Consider the following 20,970-nt stretch of genomic DNA (forward strand, 5'->3'; position numbering starts at 1 on the left):
TCTAAAGAAAATGTAGATTTTTGCTTTTACCTAACCACCAACTGGAATTGGAGAGTAAACAACAGCCCCATCACCAGGAGGTTGTGACAATGATGCTTCTGAAAGTATAAAAGTACAAACATTATTGATCCCACAGTGGGGAAAGTTCACCATTGCAACAGCGCCAAAAGAAAGTGTAGGGCGATACAAAACTAAATAAGAAAAAAAATTGTGCTAAATTGCATATTCTAAGGAATTCCATCTGCAAATCAATTAGATTTGATGCAATAGACTAAACTGCAACCTTTCTAAATGTGCCATCTAGAATAGATATAGCCTTTTCCCAGTACAGGAACTATAGCATATGAAGTAGCACTAGCGCCACCTACACCTACAGTATGCATGGTCAGTTTTACTAGTCTAATAATGGCAGACGCTCTCTATTCTACTTAAAGGACATTTAGTGAGTAATAAATATTTCTGCTTCAGTAAGTCATGATTTCAGTGTGTTACTTAATCCACTGCTACATTTGTGCTGTTTGCAGCTGTAGTTACTAGTTGATGTTAAGAAAAAAAAATCACAAGCTCCTAAAACACACACCACAGATCTGATTTACTGCCATTTTTGCTTGTGAAACTCAAATCTATTTCCCTGCTGATACACATACAAGTACACTACTGTACAAAAATGTGGGGTCCCCCAGGCAATTTCATGTTTTCCATGGAAACGCCACCTTCCACTTCACTGGAACTGCACAAGAGTTTTCTAATCATCAGTTAGCCTTTCAACACCATTAGCTAACACAATGTAGCATTAGGACACAGGAGTGATGGTTGCTGGAAATGTTCCTCTCTACCCCTATGGAGATATTCTATTAAAAATCATCCGTTTCCAGCTAGAATAGTCATTTACCATATTAGTAATGTCTAGACTGGATTTCTGATTCATTTAATGTTATTGTCATTGAAAAAAATATGCTTTTCTCTCAAAAACAATTGTAGGTAGTGTGTATTACATATACAAGACCGCAGCTTGATCTTCATTTATCAACTCATAGCTTATACTGTCACCTTGTGGTAATACGTCATATTACAGCTTTCTACCGCCTGTTGGATTTTGATTGAATTAATATTTTGCTGAAACATAAAAGTCAATCATCTCCCACAGCGGCTGTTCAGTTTAATAACAATCCTCGATGTATTAAGGCCAGAAAATGAACTGAATGCAGAGGAAGAAAACATCATGCATTATACATGACAGAATTTCCACCCACCTCATAATAATTCAATCTCACCAAAAGCCTCCTCATCACTTCATACCTGAATTCAAAGATGTCTCTTGAATCATTAATTAGGAGTCACTGAATGATTCACAACATTAGGGAGACAAAAAAAGGATGCAAAATTTAAGAGATTCACGTGGCTTTTGAAAGAACCTCAACTCCACAATTTAGCTCTTGCAGTGCTGCTACTGTTATCAGCTGACTCAAGAAGATTTGAACTTCTTTCAAGAAAATTGTGTAGAAAAAATACACTTATCATGATATAATGAAGCATTTTTAAGTGCTACTGTAGTTTGAAAACTTTAAACCTCATAAAACTAAAAATAAAATAAGTCAAACTGAATATAGGCTTTGGTAATAGTGATCAAATGATATTAAATTCTGAAACCCAGCCAGTGTGGCAGTTTACATAAGCTGCGAAGTAACATTTTTTCACAAATTTGTCACATTTTAATTGATATCAGAGGTGAGAATTTGTCTATAATAAGTGGACAGGTGCCTTATCTAATTAAAACCAGTATTTATGATATGAAACGTTGGGGTTAACCTTTATTTCATTGTATATTCCTGTTGTAAAGACAAGTGCAGAAAAGAGTCCAAACTTGTTTTTTTTAAAGTAATTCTACTTTATTTCATACTTCATGTCAAGATATGTTTTTCATATGAAGTTATGCCTCATAACAAAAGAACATGTTTAAAGAATGAAGGGAAAAATTGTGGCTCACAAAATAAAGGAATTCTCTCATAATATTCTTTACAAAGTCATCTTACAACAAAAAAAACAAGAACATCTCGGTTGTAACAGCAGAGGACGATCAATCAAAACTCCCCCCCCCCCCTAAACGTTTGACTTGAAACCTAACTGTGACAAAAGAACAAGAATGATCTGTACATACAAATACAGTTTAGCTCCTGAGATTCTCTGCGGGACAGAGTCACTGCTCGGTACCTGCACCACGGCAGCGTAGGCATCAGCGGGAACTTTCTCCCCGTGGATGACTGCAAATAAAGTTAAAATGACTTCTTTTTCATGCTATATCACTATTTTAATTGGAAACAGCACTTGAAAAGATGTACTACAAACCAGTCTTGGCTTCTGATGCGAATAATTTGATGGCGGAAGATCTAGAGCAACGTGTGACACCGTCGAACACAGCTGGTGATGTGAACAAAGTGAAACTGCAACAAGAAGAAAAGTCCAAAGTGAACGCTCCTGTGCTTACTTGATCCCATCACATTTTTCTTCTGTTCTTTGAAAATGTCTGATCAGAAATTAAGAGTAGTGAGCAGAGATTGCGGTTAAACTCTTTATAAAGTAGATACCATGTGTGTGAGGGGAGTTAGTGTTTTATCTCTTCTTCACAAAGACGGTTACAGGCAACGACAATGACTCTCTCTTTAGCGACTGAAAACTTTGGTGATGCAGAAACGGCTTGAAATACCTGAAACACTTAATTTTAATATTGCTTTGACAAAAATAATCATATGCTTTACAATATTCACCGACGGCACGACTGTTTGACACACGCATTCACACATATGAAAATATGACAAGAAGTTGGCGAGCAAATATTTATGTATACAGGGGAGCTGCAGAGACGACTCATGTGGTCTACTGTCAGAGTTCTCCTACAGGATGAAGACAGATGCTTTAGGGCTGGAACTGTTACACTGTTTTACACTTACCACCACCTCCCTCTTAAATTAATACACAACAAAGTGAGGATATTGATTCGCGTAGGGGGAGTGTCTTTATACCTCACTGTTTTTGATTTTTTTTTTTAATCTCTTCTGTATTTTCTCATACTCCTTCCTTCTATAACTTTCTCCCTGCAGCCAGAGATAAACTGAGATCAATTGTCAGTTTGGTTTTTTTTTCCACCCCTCACAGATCCAAGATTTGGGGTTTTGGACGATGAGAAACACGTTTCCATCTGTTAGGGAGATCTGTTCATCCAATGGATGCATTCGAGACGAGTCCTTCTGTTCTCTGCCAAAGCCAAAGTCCCAGTTGACATATCACTCAAACAGTCATCCATAATCTGTCCTTTTTTATCTGCCAAAGAGTATGATGAAAAATCTGTTATCCTAACTTAACCCACAAATAGTTCCCTCATGCCGCTGATTTAATTCTTCCCCCGTAAGCGAAGAGGACGGCGAAGATGACACGTTAGCCACTCGAGTCCGTTGCCTCCTAGTGTCCGTTGGTCTCGGGGGCCGAGGCAGGGGTGGAGGGGGTGGAGGAGCGAGAGGCCACCGAAGCCTTCTCTCCACCTGGACTGGAGACTGAAGGCACACTGTCAGGAGCTTTGACCCCGGCCAGGCCGAGGGGAGAGACCCCAGCGGCTGCGGCTGAGGCCACAGCAGCCACCCTGCTAGCAGTGACGGCAGACACTGGTTTAGGCTGCGCTTGAAGTCCTGGGCTGCAGATGAGGTGATGTCTCTCCCAGTCTTTGTGCTGGCAGAAGGAGCCGCAGTAGCGAGCGGCGTTGCAGCCGCTGCATGTCTCGCTCGCCTTGCGGCCACAATTCCAGCAACACTGGGGAAAGAGGAAGGATAGATGCTAAGTTTTTCACGTGTATCGAACATGCCACTGTACATACATGTGCCTTCAATGCACTGGGTACGATAGCAGGAACGATTTTGGTCTTTTGGCGGTTTGGGGGCAGCCAAAACAAGTGAATACAACGTTGACATTAAGTTAACATCTTGCAACCAACAGATCCATTATTAATTCGTTATTCCACTAATAATATTTTATGGCTGATAAAAATATTCATCATAGAAGGTTTAACTATGGCTGTGTGTATGCTCTGTCATGCAGGGCTGCCTGGGTACAGTAAAACTTCCACAACCTACACCTCTGCTCACCTCACTGGAATCCTCCTGCTCATTAATGACCATGATGGCATCCTCTTGAGCCTTCCGCTTTGCCTCAGCCAGAGTCTTTTCCATCTTAGCCCTCTCAGCAGCAATCATCTCGAAAGCCTTCTGCTCGGCCTCTGCTACTGCTTTCTGCACCTCGTCCATGGCCTGACGCTTCACTTCATTCACTGCCTCTTCTATATATGAGGGGAGACAAGCGGTTTAGCTCACCTTGGTTACACTCTGCACAGTAGCATGAGTAAAACTTTACAAACGTGTTTTTTTTTCTTGGTAATTATTAGTAATATGACTTCCTTTGTGCGTAAAGGAAACTTTAAAGTGACAATAATATGGTGTTCTTACCAGCTTTCCTCCAGATCTCATCTGTAACGTAAGCTGATCCTGGCCGTGGAGCAAAGTCACGCTGGGAGTCTGCAGGGAATGCAGAGACAGAAGGGATTAGCACCTGCCAGGGCTTATAAAGATATTAAAATGATTAATTTTTTAAATAATGGTTGACATTGAGATGGACAGATCAATCGAGGTAACAGGTGTGGACAAAGAAAGGCCACACAGTTGGGCAGCAAAGCTTTCTTTGTCATCTGATCGCTTATTTTGTCACTGAAGCAAACAAGTCCGCATATCTAGGCCACACATGCAATGTAATTGTTGGTTATCAGAGTCTTGGACTGATCCGAGATCTGACAGCTTTAGAAAGGAATGTGTTTGGCTTGGAGGAAACTGCAGACCAACAAGCTGTGTCAATATTCTGACTGTTCCCTCAAATCTCTCTCCCTGCATCTCAATTCATTTGTGTGTAGCTACCAGGGCTCTGCCTCTCCAACACTGCTGCCTGGCTCATTTCCTCTCTTTTCCCCTCATCTCTCATGTCCTGCCTCACCACGGTTTTTCTCTTCTTGCCTTCATTTACATCCCCTCTTCCACCAAGCCTCCATACACCCCCACTACCGCAGCAAAGCAGGCAGGCTCTCCGGCTGGGGGCCCAGATGGTGCTCTGGCGAGTCAGCCAGCTCTGGGTCTCTGAGCCTGCAGGACGGCAGGACGGCCCTTCTGTGGCCGATATGGCGGAGGCCAGTCCTGGCACCTGTCTGTGACTATGGAGCAGCAGGGGGATGGCAAGGCTGGCACACAGAGAGAACACTGCCAGTACACAGCAGACTGCGGGACTAACTGTGGAAAGACTCATTGAGACGCTGACATGTGACTTAGCCGCAATTCTATTAATGACCACTAGATGATGTCATGAGTACGAAACACACGAAAATCTGTTCTGGTTGGTATTCAGGCTTTGGTATCGTCCAAATTTATCACAGGATGTCCAAATCATTATATGTTATTATTCAGAATACACTAGACATTTGGGCCGGGCTTGTAACTGTATCTACAATCAACATCCCAAAGGGAATTACCAGTGATTACACTTTCCTGGCCAACACATCTGTTTTTCAGGAACTAAGATTAATGCTCATCTATGATGCTTAATTACATCTGAGATCTCTTTATTGACATTGAAAAGAAAAGAGAAAAGCATTCCTCAGTTCCATTTAATTATCTGTCCCCAAGATTTCTGTCATCACTTCGTATAAACAAAGACAACTGAACGGATGCTTTTCAAAGCAGCGTCCAGCACCCAAAACTCAAATCGCGGAGCACAAAAAACTAAATTCCATTCTCTCTAATGCTCTTTTGTGGCAGTGGTTCACACCTGTTTAACATTCTACATATTACTACTTACTAACACCAGGGAAAATAAGCAGCTTGTAAATAAAGGTGACATCCAACTGATTTACATCAGTTTGACCACATCCCAGGAGTCATGAGGTGATCTTTTCATGTGAACATAAAAAGCAGCAATTATGGACACTGCTAAAGATACAGGTACCCACCCGACTCTGCTGAATGGGGACTGTGCGTCTTGGAAAACGGAGTGGAGGCCGATCCTCCCTTGCGTGGATCCTCCTGCTCGCTTGAACGCCGTCTCCAGTAGTTAAGCTCCTCGCGATCTGACTCCTGGCATCGTCTGAGCACGCTCACTGACCTCCGCGTCTTCTCCACCATGTCCACAATGCAGTTCAACACCTAGATGACGAAGAAGACAACACGCAACGTTTTACAGACCGAATTTGCTTTCAGAAAACTTTTGAAAAGAAATCTTGTCATCAAATGTCATAAAATTGTGGGCGGCTATTGTGGGTTTAGTGCTTTTCAAGAGCAAAGTAGAAGAAAATCCTCCCAATGACGGTTCAGTGTCAACACAAACTTTTAATAAGCGTCCACAGCATTTACTTGTCTGTCAAGCTGACATGTAGATTTATGAGAGAAACCTGCCCAGTGGACTGTTTGACCACTTATCCTCTGGAGAAAGACTTCAGGACATTCCATCCATTAATAAAATGCTTATTAAGTTTTGCATCTGACTTATTTTTTTTGCATAACCATTTTTAACTTCCAGAGTTTGACTAGCTTCCATAGTCTAAATATATGAAAAAAACTACAGTAAATATTTAAATGAATGTTTTCTACAGCAACTTTGTGTTTCTAACCAGCAATCAGGCAACATATAGGGTCTTGGACTGTCTGGTAAGTTATCAGATTTGCACTTCTTAAATGTTAATATGACAAGGTCTTGGGTTTCTCAATTTCTAATGAGCCATTAGAGAAAAGTTTGTCCTTTACTTGAGGTTATAAAAGGTAATAAATCACAGGCTCTACAATCCATCAAGTCTGCAGCTGTAAATGTTAATAGGACGTTGCCTGCAGCGGTCAAAGTGCATTTGAAGGGGTCTTCCTAATGAAGTAAAGGTCACGCTAAAAAGACAAGCAGACTCATGCTGAAGGCAGACTTTCTACAGTCTGGCAGCCCATACATTGCTCTTATTAATGGCTTGTAGCTGCTACATAAAGCATCAATTCCAAAGTTAGAACAAAATAAATGACACTGTATTAATTAATTACAGCTTAGATAAACCTTTCTGTCTTATGAAAACGGGACCCTGATGTTTCACTGCTTTCAAGCTGTGATAATTTGCAACACTTTTGCTGCGGACCTCGGCAAGACAAATTACATTCTTTCTTTATCACAAACCATTAGCAGCAGCGATGCCTGTCTGTAGACTTACATGGTCCAGATGCCTCCATTCATCAGCCCACTCTCTGTCTGTCAGTCTGTGGTCCACCGGCTCCTCACGGTAGCCCCCGTTAGTGCCTGATTAAAACACACACAAGACAGACCGCAGGCCAGTGTGATTAACATTCTTCTTAATGTAAGAGAAGCCACAAGTGACAGTAAAAGAGTGAAAGGTGTGTGTCTATATATGGTAATTCTGTGCTTGTTCGGATTACAAAAATAAACTATTCACTTAAAAATTCGGTAGAGCCTCATTTCTAAATCATTGCTGCGTGCTCTTGCATGAGATAAAAATCAAAGGCAACACCGGCACACATCTAAAATTATGAGTGAGAGGAATGAGCTGAGGTGAATTGGCAACAAAAACAAAAGAGGGATGAAAGATGCAAGATCGACCGAGGGACAATGAGCAACAAAGGTAGAGCGAATGAGGGGGGAAAAAAGTGAAGCCTGTGATGCAAAACAGACTTCAGCACTCGGGAGTCTGTGCACATCTGGAAGTCAGCTGTCAAACACACACACCCCAAACTTCTCCCTTGGCACCTCCCCTCCTGGAGCTCACAGCATTCCAGTAGGGAGACACTCAGGCTGAGTGGAGTGGCTCCACTTCTAAACACAACCAGCCGTTCTGACACTCACTGTGGACCATTGCAAAACACACACACACACACACACACACACACACACACGCACACACACACACACACACACACACTTGTTTTTCTATACCGGTGGGGACTTACCATTGACTCCCATTCATATCTAACTCCTAACCCTTACCCTAACCCTAACCTTCACCAAATCAATGCCTAACCCTAAACAAACGTTTTTGCACTTTTACATTTTTTATTAACAACAATATGGCCAAGAAAACGGTGTTGCCACCCGTGGGGACCTCATTTTAGGTCCCCACCGTAAGACAAGTCCCCACCTTTATAGCAAATAGTCAGGTCAAAGTCCCCACCGGTATAGCAGAAACAAGTACACACACACACACACACACACACACACACACACACACACACACGTTTGTTTTTCTATACCGGTGGGGACTTACCATTGACTCCCATTCATATCTAACTCCTAACCCTTACCCTAACCCTAACCTTAACCATCACCAAATCAATCCCTAACCCAAAACAAACGTTTTTGCACTTTTACATTTTTTATTAACAACAACATGGCCAAGAAAACGGTGTTGCCACCTGTGGGGACCTCATTTTAGGTCCCCACCGTAAGACAAGTCCCCACCTTTATAGCAAATAGTCAGGTCAAAGTCCCCACCGGAATAGCAGAAACAAGTATACACACACACACACACACACACACACACACACACACACACACACACACACACACACACACACACACACACACACACACACACACACACACACACACACACACACACACACACACACACCTCGACTATCTGATTCCGATTCAGTCACCACCGTGACCTAAGCGATATCTAATTATACATTTACCAGTAATAACAGTTTGCACACACAAGCTCATGAAGTTGCCAAAAACATCTTGATACACGTCCATAATCGGAGACGCTGCAATAAGGCACACACATACACACACAATCCACCGTGATGCAAACCACATTGTCTTAAAATTGGGTAAGAAACAGCGAACAAAAGGCCACATGCACACTAGGCCTGCTGAAGAGAATAATGATTCCCTCATACGTGCACACACACACACACACACTCGCCTTCTCAACATCTTCCCTACTTCTGGTTCTCATCAGTGTTCATCAGTTCAAAGCCGTGTGTGTGTGTGTGTGTGTGTGTGTGTGTGTGTGTGTGTGTGTGTGTGTGTGTGTGTGTGTGTGTGTGTGTGTGTGTGTGTGTGTGTGTGTGTGTGTGTGTGTGTGTGTGTGTGTGTGTGTGTGTGTGTGTATATGAGTTAAGTGGCGGCAGGCGGGCGGGAGGCTGTCAGACAAGGGACTAAGGCCTCGTAAACACAGCACCTCTACCATGAACATATCAAGGTGTGTGTCTGTGTGTGCCTGCGTCTGTGAGCTACTGCTGTTTCCACTGAGTGCTGACAAGCCCCAAATGGAGGGTAGATATACACCAGAGTTGATCCAAACCCTCCCCGCCTGGACAGTACGGCTCTGTTTATACACATATGTGGACTCCAGAGATATAGTGGGCCTGGCTGCACAAACGCACAGACCACCCATTATCGCATACATATATAAATATATATGTATATATATAGAGAGAGAGAGAGAGTGTGAGGTTATTTCTAAATGTGTTTATCAGCCACTTGTATTCAGACTACTGTGAGGAGTCTAAGTTTTAGCATTTGGATGATTTATAGGAATGTGCAGAAATGTGATTCATCAAAGAGACAACATAAGCAGTAACCAGCATTAAACATGCATCTCACCCACAATAACAAAACATGACCGTGTTCTTAACCTGGCCAGGGAATAACTTCATGAGTATAACGCTGGGTTTGCACCACGTACCAGGGAGTCTGGGCCTGTCTTTGAGCTCGCGGATCTCCAGCACACGTTGGCTGTGCTCACGGTGCAGGATGTGTGGCGCTGCGATGTCGTCCAGGGCGTAGTGCTGCAGGGGTGGAGGGGTCGGGTGGAGCTGGGCGCTGAGGGGGAGCGGGTGTGCAGGGCTGTGTCGGGGAGCGGGGCTGATGGTGCAAATCCGTTTCGCAGCAGGCTCCATGGCTACAGGCGGACGTTCGTGGAAACCGTTCTCTTTAGCCCTGAACAAGAGAGAGCAGTGACTTATTTCTCAAACTGTTTTCATGTATTTTCCTATCAAAACATAAGAGGGTGCTTATCTCAACAGATGCAGCTTTTCGTGCTTTTATCTCACCTGCTGGGACTGTGTCTCTTGGTCCCAGTCTCGGGAGGCTCCATCAGCAGCTCGGAGGAGTCTGGAGAGGAGGCCAGAGTGGTGCTGAGCAGGAGGTGCTCGTGTTGGGACAGGTACTGAGCTGGGGTCTGCTTGGCTGCCCGTGCACAGTGGAGCAGCTCCCTCTGCAGCAGGGGCAGGTTTGCCTAAGAAGAAATAAATAATATTTGTGAGGTTTTATTCTAATTTCCAAGTAAATTTCACAGTGGAAAATTAAGAAATTGCACTTTTTCCATAGAGCATCATTTTACCAGTTTACATTCGTTCATTCATTCAATTTTTGTCCGTGTTTTGTCACTCAGACATTCAGCTACATGTCAACCATACCTCACATACTCATTCAGAGGCAGACAAAGAGAAACAGCAGGCAGCATATCTGTGAAAAACATGAGGGGATATCTGGAGCAAACAGGCCTAAACTGTCCAAGACAGACTACCACCATGTTGCAACAGAGCTCTGAGACACAGAGCAGATCTGCCTCCCGGGGAGGACGCCTGGCTGGGAGAAAAAGGGGGTTTGACTCCTTGAGGTCTGGCTGTAAGGCTCGATCTGGGTCTGGGTGTTGCTCTGTGGCTGCGGCTTTCCTAATTCAAATGGAAATGGCAGCGCTTTCTAAGCTGCTGCTGATGTTGGTTACAAATCTCATGCATGCAGCACGAGTCCTGAGCACAATATGCTGGTCACAGCAAAGGTATGCATGATGATACAGAGGCTTAGAAACATTTCAAAACAAATTATACACAGGCTCTGCTTCTCCTTCATTTCTTGCCCTCTCATTTTTTTTATATTTATCTATGACTGTCTCCGCCGAATCTTTCCATCTTGCTTTTGTTCCCTGCATTTCCCTAATTAGGAACAGACTGCAGTGTGTTTGCAATTACACCACTTCCTCACTCCCTCTTCTCCCTCCTCTTGAGCAACCAACTAAATAACCATACCGTTCTCATTTTGCGACAGACCTCCTCCTATCACATCGCACTTTCCACCATCGTCTAGCGAATTCTGTGAACCCAGACCCCTTACCGCTGAAACTAATCTCTTCTTCTCTGTCTCGATTAGCTGAAGCTTGTAGCATCCCTTGTGCTTTTCCCTCGAGATGCCGATACTTCTGCTTTACAGTCTACTCTCCATGACACCCCTCTGCTCTCTGTAGTCTGTCTCCCATGCTCCTCTGCATCCCTTCTTTCCCTGGGGCCCCAGCTCGCGGACACATGTGCTGTGTGTCAGTTGAGCACAGGGCTCTCTGGGGTTCAGCGGGGCGGATGCTAGATTGGCGGCGCCTTGGCAGCTGAATGCTCTTTTAACAGGACAGCGGCTCCATATGGCGTACTGGAGACCATAAAAAGGGAACACTTTATAGGCATGTTTCACACTTCCGAGTTCCCACTTTTCCTTCGCTCCTCCTCACCCACCTCTCTCTCTTTTCCACTTACTTCACAGACTTTGTCCCATCTGTCCCATCTCTTTCTTAAGAGAGCCGACTCTCAAAGAGTTGGAATTAAGTTGTGGGGAGCCCACACCCTTGTAATAAATTAGTAGAAGGAGGGGAACAGAGGATTCTTGTCTAAGCCTGCTCAGACAGACAGATGGAGGGGCTCCAAAGGTGAGTAAGAGGTGTGGAAAAAAGGGCAGCTTTCGCCTGCTTGAAGTGCAGCAGTACAACTGAGTGAAGATTTATGGGCTGCTTTACTGAGGGGAGCTCCTAAAAAGTATACTCTTGCAGACTCCCCTGGTTACAAAGGGGCTCAAAAGGCTGTTTAACACACACTCATCTGTTGCTTGTCAAGTCAACAAGCCAATCTTGATAGTTACTTAGAACTGCTGAAGCTGGCATTATACTCTCTTGCTGAATGCACACGAACAGCTTGTGATTGTTCTTAAATATACTACTTTTCTGGTTTGCTGGAGTTTACGCTTTCCATAGGTGCACAGTAGATCAGTGTTGCCAAGTGGACACAAACTGTACGGTCCTCGCAGATGTCTGCATAGGGGTCCATGGGGATTCTTTCAGACGTCCGCAGATTACAAAATTTATACCACTTAGACTCTAGTAGGCCCTCGTGTACTGACAGATGTGTAAAGTACAATACTGCTGTGAGAAGCAGTTATTCAAAGAGAAAAAGAAGCCTATTTATAGACCTAAACTCTGAATCCAGGAAACACTGCTCCAAAGTGTAATGGATCAACCGGTTTTCCATCATGACTTTAAAACTGTGCCGCGATTGCGCATGGATCATTCACATCATCCTGAACTGTGGTTGCGTAGATGTAAAGGACCTTTAGTTTATCACTGGCTATTGTTTTGTTGATAATGCAGCAGTCTGACAGGCAACAGATCGACCTTCAGGGCTAAACTGTGGACTCAACTGAAAGAGCGAAGAAAACTGCTGCTGCACAGAGAAAAGGAAGTAGTCCAACCGACTAAAACAAAGCAAACATAGGAAGATAGGAGAGCAGGGTGAAGGTATGTTTACCTTGAGAAAAGGAATAACAAAAGGCCGCAAGGGGAAGTTTGTAGCCTCCTGAAGCCGTGAGTGAAACTCCTCAATGGTAACTGTTGAATTCTAGGGGACAGAAAAAGTAAAGGTTAAGAAAGTCAGGACATGAAATTTTTCTACAAGACACTGCTTCATTTTTTTTAATTTTTTTTTGTTTTAATCTTTCAACATGCTAACAAAGAATTTACCACGAGGGCAAGGACTAGGCTTCTGACGCTGTCTCCAATCTCTGGAGAAATGTCGTTGCCAAACTGCTGCAGCGTGGTCAGGAAGCGTTTCAGCTTGCTCAGCTGGCGAGCCCCACAGGTGGCCGGCAGCTGCTGGTTAGCCAGCGATGAGGAGGAGGAAGAGGACGGTCCGTTGCTGTAACGCTGCGGTGGAGATGGCACTGCATTCAGGGTTGGCGGGGAATGATGATTCCCGTTGGTCACTGGGGAGAAGAGGTGAGAAGAAGAGGGAAGGAATGAATACAGTCCCTGGGGATGGCAGCCAGATGTTCTTAGCCTAATTGTGTGACAAAGCGCATGCTGTGTTTCCAGCACAACGCAATCAATAGAAATGTCAGTGTGTGCAAATTTAAGCACTACAAGTGGTTACAACACACATGCAATTTTCAGATTATGATTTATAAATGTTGGAAATGACAAGGGAAGTTCAAAAGGCAACTAACCAGACAAATACCCAAAAGACAGACTAAAAATGACTCTTACATGCTGTGGTGGAAAAAGAGGCCGGACGAGGGCCACTGGGGTTGACAGAAGGCAGGGGTGGCATAGTGGAGCTGGAGCTGCTGCTGGGGGCTGATCTGGAATGAGTCTTAGCATCCACAGGAGAACCGGGCATGGCAGGGCTCTTCTTCTCTCTACTGTCTGCAGAGAGAGAGAGGAAAGAGGTCAGCTGTGGGTCAGAAACGAGACTGCTTTGAAAAATGTTGTCGTCCTGTGGGCAAAGCAGTGAATGAAAATTAACAACACTGCATGTACCGGTCAAATCTGACTACATAAATTAAAAATAATTGCTTCAAGTACTTGGATGGAATCGTTTCATGCTGTAACGTCTTTTCAGTATTAAACAAACAGTACAACCACACATGTATAATATAAGTAAAGAAAACATTTTCACGGAAAACCACAAAAAATGAAGCAAATGTAACTCGCTAAATTGTCCACGTGACAAATGAGCAAGAAGACCACAAGACCACTTTAACTTCCTCTATCAGCTCAGTGCTTTAAAATCAATGCAAAAAGCTTCGTGTCTATAGTTACAAAAGAAAACAAAAATGCCCAGCCCTCCCCCAACCCACTTCACATCATACAGCACATACTGCCGGGGCATCAACCACCCTGCCCCCATCAAAGAGCCAGATGTCTAAAGTTTAGCCCCTCACTCTCACCCATTCAGATCAATAACAGAAGAAATGCTGAAGAAGTCTATTGTGCGGGGGAAGAATGGCCCCTCATTGAGCTCCTCCAGCAAATAGGGGGTCGAAGAAAGAAAAGAGAAACAGAGAGCGAAAGGGACGGGGCTATTTCACGCTTTACTAACAAGATCGGCAAAGCTTTTGAATGTTAAACGCAACTTCTCACTATGCTATTGATGCTGAATGAGACCACCAGATAAGGGGTATGGAGAGAGTGTAATGGGGGTGTGTGACGGTGGGGAGATGTGGGATCAGAAGCCGTCTTTGTCTCCCGGAGATCCATGAAGGCCGAGTCCCGTCTCCATTTAGAGTGGATCAGACTTTTCTAACTGCCTCAAGAATTGACGATTAATAGACAAGCATGGTCTCGCAGGTCATGGGTCAGCAGAGAGCAGCTTTTTAAATGTGGTTTCATGGTTTTAGGGCTTTGGCTTCAATGGCACCCTTTATATCTTTTTCACAGCTATGAACTCTGCATGGCCTTGAGCCACAGGGTCCCAGTTTATAAAGGCTTAAGCTGGAAGGTTTAAGCTGTCAGGAGGGATCTCAAAAGAAGCCTGTTGAAGGAATAAAAAGCATTTCTTAAGAGTGGACGTAGAAACACCTAGAAATTAATGCACAACAAAGCAGAGGAAATTTAAATAAGAGAATGTGGACATCATCGTAAACATGTAAACGTAACCAAATGTTCGTTTTGCCACAACCTCGAACGCAAATCTCTCGACCGCATTTGCATTTCACGTCTCACGTCTACACTTTCCCAGTGTGCCCTACTCATCTGTCAGGTGTGCAGCTCATTATACAGCTTTGACTCTTCTTCCTTCTGTTTTGCAGTCCTCCTCACCCTCTCAATCCTTCGGCCTCTTCCCTCTCTCATTCTTTCTCAGCCCCGTGGCCTGCCTGCCATCGCTCCACCTGTTCACCAACATAGGGGGCAGGAAGGAGGGATCTGCGCAGACATTTGGACTGTCATATCCACCACACACATGGTCTGCCAGTGCACCGCAGGAAGCAGCCTGCAGCACGCACACACAGCTCCGCACACTCCGTCCGTATGGCCAGGAAATTAGACTGACATCTCAATAACAGAATCAACGGGGCATATGGCCTTAGTGTCAACAATGTTACCATGTAAACAACTTCATATATACACACAATAGACAAAAATCTGGGCATTCAGTTGGCATACCATTCTCTATATTGACTGCCACCCTCTTAAGGTTGACTGTGCTAGAGTTGCAGGTATACATGACGCCACAGATTATGAACACGTATGACGGCAACATATAGTCCATGTACCTTACTGTGCGACCTATTTCAGCACGGAACTGACAAATTAGGTTGCAGCTGTGCTCGCGAATCTTAAGACGCTCTGTTGTGCGCCACGCCGGAGGTAATGGCCAAAACAGGAGACATCAGGTGTGTGTGCATGAATTGCTGACGGCCCACAGAGAATTGCCTCTGCTTGTCAATTAGACAGCACACATAGCTGGATGACTTCATCTGGCTTGCGAGCACCTGAGTCCTTGGTATAGAGTCGCAGGACTGTCAGGGGAAGCAGCTGTCACAGCAGCCACAAAACACACACGGAGCGCACAGAGTGGTCTAATGTTAACTCAGGTGAATATTGGCTGAGAGGAGGATGTGGGGTGTTTGTCTGGTCTAAATGCCACCTGTCATCCTTGCTCTAATGGCACAAAGGGGAAGGCACACAAAGCTTTGCATCACACATCAACAGGCTTACACAGAAATGCCACAATGCATAGACAATACCGTGGTAACGTCCTGAGTAGACCACTGAATATAAAACTGGTTACTCCATCCACATTTTTTTTTCTGTAGCAATTATACCCAAAAATATTTTCTGCTCATACCATTCTGTGCTGCTGTTCTTCTCTGTCATGCAGATGATATAAAGTTTCTCTAAGTCTTCTAAGTTACTCGAGTTTGCTGATTTGCGTTCTACATCAGTTGTTACCGCAGAGATGGAAATCCAACATGCATCTGTAGCGATGGCTGTTGCTAGCCAGGTGTTCCTTGTTTGTTCAGCTTCAGGTGACGCTCGTCTGCATTAAAACATTCAGTCGGTTTTAATTGCAGTCTGCCTCTGCAGGTGATGATTCAGAATGAGGCTCAGAAAAGGAGAGAGAGAGAGAGAGAGAGGGACAGAGAAACAGAACTTGATTCCTGTTCCTGTTGAGCCGCTACTGTGAAAACAGTCCATTAAATAATGAAATCGGAAATGAAAAGACAAAGGAAATTAGGAGAACATTCATCTACCTTCTTACGTGAAGTGAGGATAGATAACCTACTGTGAGTCAGTTGAAATAAATCACACTGGATGCGATGTATAAATAAATGTGTTCAGTGTTAAGCTTTATTGAGTTTGTGGTTTAACTCTGAAGTCTAAACTCTCGGTGAAGGGTTGGCAGCTGTGTGGATTGTGTGCCGCGCTGCTATCTCTGTGGTGTCACTGCAGATGAGGTGAGAGGAGATGTAACGCAGGCCGGGCTAATTTATCAGCAAGCAAGAAGAATGTTCGCTGCATATGCAATGACACAACTATGTGGGCTCAGGATTAACGCCTGCGGACACTCACTGAAACATGCTACAGGAATGCTGCAAAATATGTGGAATAACACTTTCTCACCAAGAAGACAACCACGGGGCATGTTTAGCTGAGCGACCACTATCGGTGCAGGAAGAAGGATGTTTTAGATACAACATGAATCTAAAGCATAGACACATGCATTATGACAACAGACAAAAAGCTTATGCAATGTAGCCTTCAGACCCAAAAATAGTATGAATGCAGCAATTCAGAAGTCATGTTTCCACTGCTACTCGCTTATTTCTCCTCTTTGTATGAGTGCTTAGGCTTCTTCACCCACACAAAGTGCTCAGAAATGAACTTTCTGACGCTTAATAAAACAGTACACAACCGTATCTCCCAAAATTTTGGGGTATTTTTTTTAATCGTTAAGCCCAGCAATATGTGCAGCCGAAATAATTTCCACTAAAAGCACAGACGACAGCAATTGATTTGAGAAAGGAACCAGGTTCTCTCTGCTCTTCCTCCTGTACCATATGGATCTAATCAGTCAAGAGCTGGCCAGCTGGGACCTCCAACAGTCACCTGTGAGGGAGGAGGGAGGGAGGGAGGAGAGGGGGAGGCAGAAGGGACTGCTGGAGCCTCCTCCTTTAAGCCAAGGCTGCCCCAGTGCATACACACAACACACACACACATCTCTGCCTTCCCTCCAAGGAGAGGAGGAAGGAGGAGGAGGAGAGGGGAGGGGAGGCACGAGGCAGCTGAATGCGAGCGAGTGGACTTAAATGCTGGGGAGACAAAGGCTGCACCTGGTCCCCGTCCGTCCACGCACACAGCCACAATACAGCGCACATCTGTTCCTCTATCCTGTGCTCCCTCCTGACCTCCGCCCACGCACAAGCAAACACACACAGACATACACACATGCACACACACACAGCACCACCGTATCCACTTACAATACAGATAATTCAACAGTGCACGCTCTCTCTCTCTCTCTCCCTCGCTGTCAGATAGTTGCTATAACCTTGTAGCTAAAACAGAGTTTAGATTAGAGAGTGCGCAGTGTCAGATTTCTGAAAATCTGGAGAATGGAGCCCCCTCTGCTTATTTCAATCAGCTTAATCTATATTATTACTCTCTTGGGACGGACATCTCCTCAACTGTTGCAACGGCCCACTTGTCTCCATAAACGCACTCACTAGATACTTTTTGTTTACAATATACCGGCTTAAAACAACAGCAAAATTATTATCACGTGTCATTTAAAATAGGATTGATACTTCCATTATTTTCATCCGTATTGAACCAAAACAGTTCAATTCAAGGTCTGATTTCACTCACCCTGTTCCATCTGAATGAAGGTTAAAGAGTGCACATACTCACCACATATATTAACATTAACTTTAAATCTTTAGCATCCCTGTAAGAGACAATATGGGCTGAACACTGCATACGTTTTCTCGCAGTAAACTCTTCACAGGGCACGGAAGAGTTTTAAACAAGCATCGACAGGAACAAGAAATTACTCTGCAAATTAGAGGCGCCATAGGTGGAGAAAATCGGGGGGAGACACAAGCAGGGAGAGAAAGATGGAGGATGGGAGGGAGGGAATAACAAGGAGAGAAAATACTGTTTTCATTTGGTTTCATCAGAAAGACAAGCCTGGTTGTCAGACTCAGAGCCAGGCTGTTTTTCTTGGCTCTCATTACCACCTTCCAGGCCCGTAGACTACATATCTGGATAAAACCCAATGTCAACACTCTGCTCCTCACTCTGCTAGGAAGGGGAGTGATGGGTAGGCGGCAAGGTTGACAGTAAAGTGGGGCGAGGGGAAGCGAGAAAAAGCTGTGTACATAGCCAGAGAGAGGACGTATAGGGACACAGTTGGAAGGGGGAAAAAGTGAAATGGAGGTGAAGGAAGAGAAAACATTTTTTGCATGAAAAGAGGAGCATCCCTGTCCCTGAGGTGGATTTGTCACACCATGACAGAGCGATGGTGAGAGAAGCCCTTGCATAACCTCATCACTCAGTGAGATAATTACAAAAACACTGCTGTAATCCAGAATGCCACATAGTGAAAAAAAAAAACAGGGGGCACGGATGGAAATGTACTTAGTGGCAGATTTAGAGAGAAAAGCAAAGCGAGGATGGCGAGGCAGACAGACGTCGTCCATAAAACGAAGAAAGAGCAGTAAAAAGCGGCACTGTGATGTGATGCTGGAAGCAGAGGAGGTCTGGCAGAGGTCGGGGAGTGAGAACGGACGGTGTCCATGTGCACATGAGGTCACACTGCTGGGAGAAGAGCGACTGGATGGGAACTGAAGTTGCTGACCTTAAAAACACCAGAAAACACTGGAGGCATCGTTACAGTCAAGGCAAACATGAGAAGCTATTGCAGAGTAGAATAAGTTCTGCTAATTTTCTGAACAGACAGCTTTAAATAACGCATATTTTTTTACAATTCTTCTCCCTAAAGAACCATAACCACAACATAAAGCTGCAGTGTGGGTAATTGTCTAAAAGAATCCCCATGTTGCTATGCTGACGGCATTAAATGCTGGAGTGAAACTGTATGTTTCTGGCACACACATGCAGTCGCATTTGGCCTCCGTTACAGGCTCCATTGTCAGTAGGTCAGATGAATTCAGACACACGCCTGCATCACACACAGCTGGGCCACGAGGGATACAGCTAGAAGTGGATGTGTGTCATCGTGTGTGTGTGTGTGTGTGTGTGTGTGTGTGTGTGTGTGTGTGTGTGTGTGTGTGTGTGTGTGTGTGTGTGTGTGTGTGTGTGTGTGTGTGTGTGTGTGTGTTGGCCCCATTTACCAGGTGTTGGGTTTGTCACTGGCTGAGTGCAGAGAGGACAGTTATCCCTGAAGTAAAATGCACACACTTGTGAAATGGCCTGCCCCGGGGCACACGTACACATCCGTGCAAACAACAGCGCCATAACAAAGACAATTGAAATCCGTCAATCATGACCTCAAAACACAAAAGATGTAACATACTCATGAACTCTCACACCAGCAACATTTCTCTAGGGTCAGTGGATTATCTGCCTATCTGGTTACAACCCTTCTCACCTCTCTGTAACTAATTGGTTAGCCTGCCCATCAATCATCATGAGCCAGGAGAGACTTTAAATTCAAACCGGCCGTGTGGAAAACAATCATCTGGAGCATTTAACCCATGGAAATATAGTTGTGGTGTCAGTATATTCATTTACTGCCTGCAAGTTATATCTTAGGTCAGTACAGACTTTCCCTTGATGCTCAGTGATGTATATTGCTGAGTCTGTCTGGAGGATCAAGACAGGGTGTCTCCTATACGTTAAGATCCCAGACAATCAACTTAAACTGCAGCCAAGCAAAATACAGTTTTTCCTTCACACACACTCCAACACACGCACTCCGAGCTGGTAAGTTACAGTAGTTCATAAAACAAAATACAAGCTCTAGACATAAAAAAACAAAGCTAACATTAAGGCCGGCCTGTTTCAGACCAGGTGTCAGAGGCTTTAACAGCCAAATGGCCCGGGCTCAGGTCCAACCAGATGTTGCGATCACCACGTGTCCACACTTCCAGTCCTGACTCAGACGGGAGAGTTGAAAAAATGACCAAGTAGGGTTCACATTTAAGTTCAGCCTTAGAGTTGTATCTCAGCTTTAAGGTATTTTATTGACATTAATCCTGAGAAATATGGCAGGTGTCTTCAGCTTTGAGAATCTCAAAATTGAGATACAGTGTTAGTCATCCATTATTTAATCTGTTCTGGTCTATCACGTGGCATATCAAGGCACACGGTGTTCACATTTCTCCGATCAGGCGTTCAAAAACACACTGTTGGCCAAACAGAACAAAAGGAAGCCATATCACTGTGCTCGTAAGTAAAACACAGCCAGGAAAGAAAATTGCAACAAAACACATCTAACTGTATCATACTGTAGTTAAAACAAAGACTTTATCCTTTCAGCAAACACTGACTACACAGATGACTAATCTGTCACAATGGGGTTTTGGTGATGCAATGAATAAAAACGGGGATGTGCGGGGAGTACGGTTCATAAAGTCCATAAACAGAGCTGTGAGTAAGCTTAGCCCAGCTGTATGAAAGACCAGAGCTCAACAGCCGCTGTGAGAGACAGATAAGTAAAACAAAGAGGCCAGCTGTGCTCGAAACAATGTGGAGAATGAGAGAGATAGCTGTGGAGGATGAGTGTATGTTTGTGAATGTGTGGGCAGAGGCGTGTTATCATTATGATATGCATTTTGTGTATGGGTTTGAGCGCACATATGTCTGCAAACACGGCGTATTTTTTTGTGCAT

At 44.3% G+C, this 20,970-nt stretch overlaps 1 protein-coding gene across 3 annotated transcripts in view; it reads right to left on the reverse strand.

The window, feature by feature from the left end:
• Positions 1-1,864: 1,864 nt before the first annotated feature.
• Positions 1,865-20,970, reverse strand: part of cbfa2t2 (CBFA2/RUNX1 partner transcriptional co-repressor 2) — a 39,030-nt gene continuing 19,924 nt past the window's right edge. For 2 of the 3 annotated variants that reach the window (XM_022200607.2, XM_022200760.2), the window contains exons 2-11: positions 13,379-13,537; positions 12,857-13,098; positions 12,645-12,734; positions 10,131-10,315; positions 9,764-10,017; positions 7,268-7,353; positions 6,035-6,227; positions 4,491-4,559; positions 4,134-4,324; positions 1,865-3,801 (exon numbers count right to left, since the gene is read on the reverse strand). In XM_022200607.2, the coding sequence (XP_022056299.1) occupies positions 3,457-3,801; positions 4,134-4,324; positions 4,491-4,559; positions 6,035-6,227; positions 7,268-7,353; positions 9,764-10,017; positions 10,131-10,315; positions 12,645-12,734; positions 12,857-13,098; positions 13,379-13,537 (1,814 nt within the window). In that variant the 3' untranslated portion in view covers positions 1,865-3,456. Of the gene's footprint in view, positions 3,802-4,133; positions 4,325-4,490; positions 4,560-6,034; positions 6,228-7,267; positions 7,354-9,763; positions 10,018-10,130; positions 10,316-12,644; positions 12,735-12,856; positions 13,099-13,378; positions 13,538-16,066; positions 19,364-20,970 lie in introns of those variants that run through there. The other variant, XM_022200682.2, reaches the window with a different exon arrangement.

Source organism: Acanthochromis polyacanthus, chromosome 5 (genome assembly GCF_021347895.1).
Source record: "Acanthochromis polyacanthus isolate Apoly-LR-REF ecotype Palm Island chromosome 5, KAUST_Apoly_ChrSc, whole genome shotgun sequence".
NCBI lineage: Eukaryota > Metazoa > Chordata > Actinopteri > Pomacentridae > Acanthochromis > Acanthochromis polyacanthus.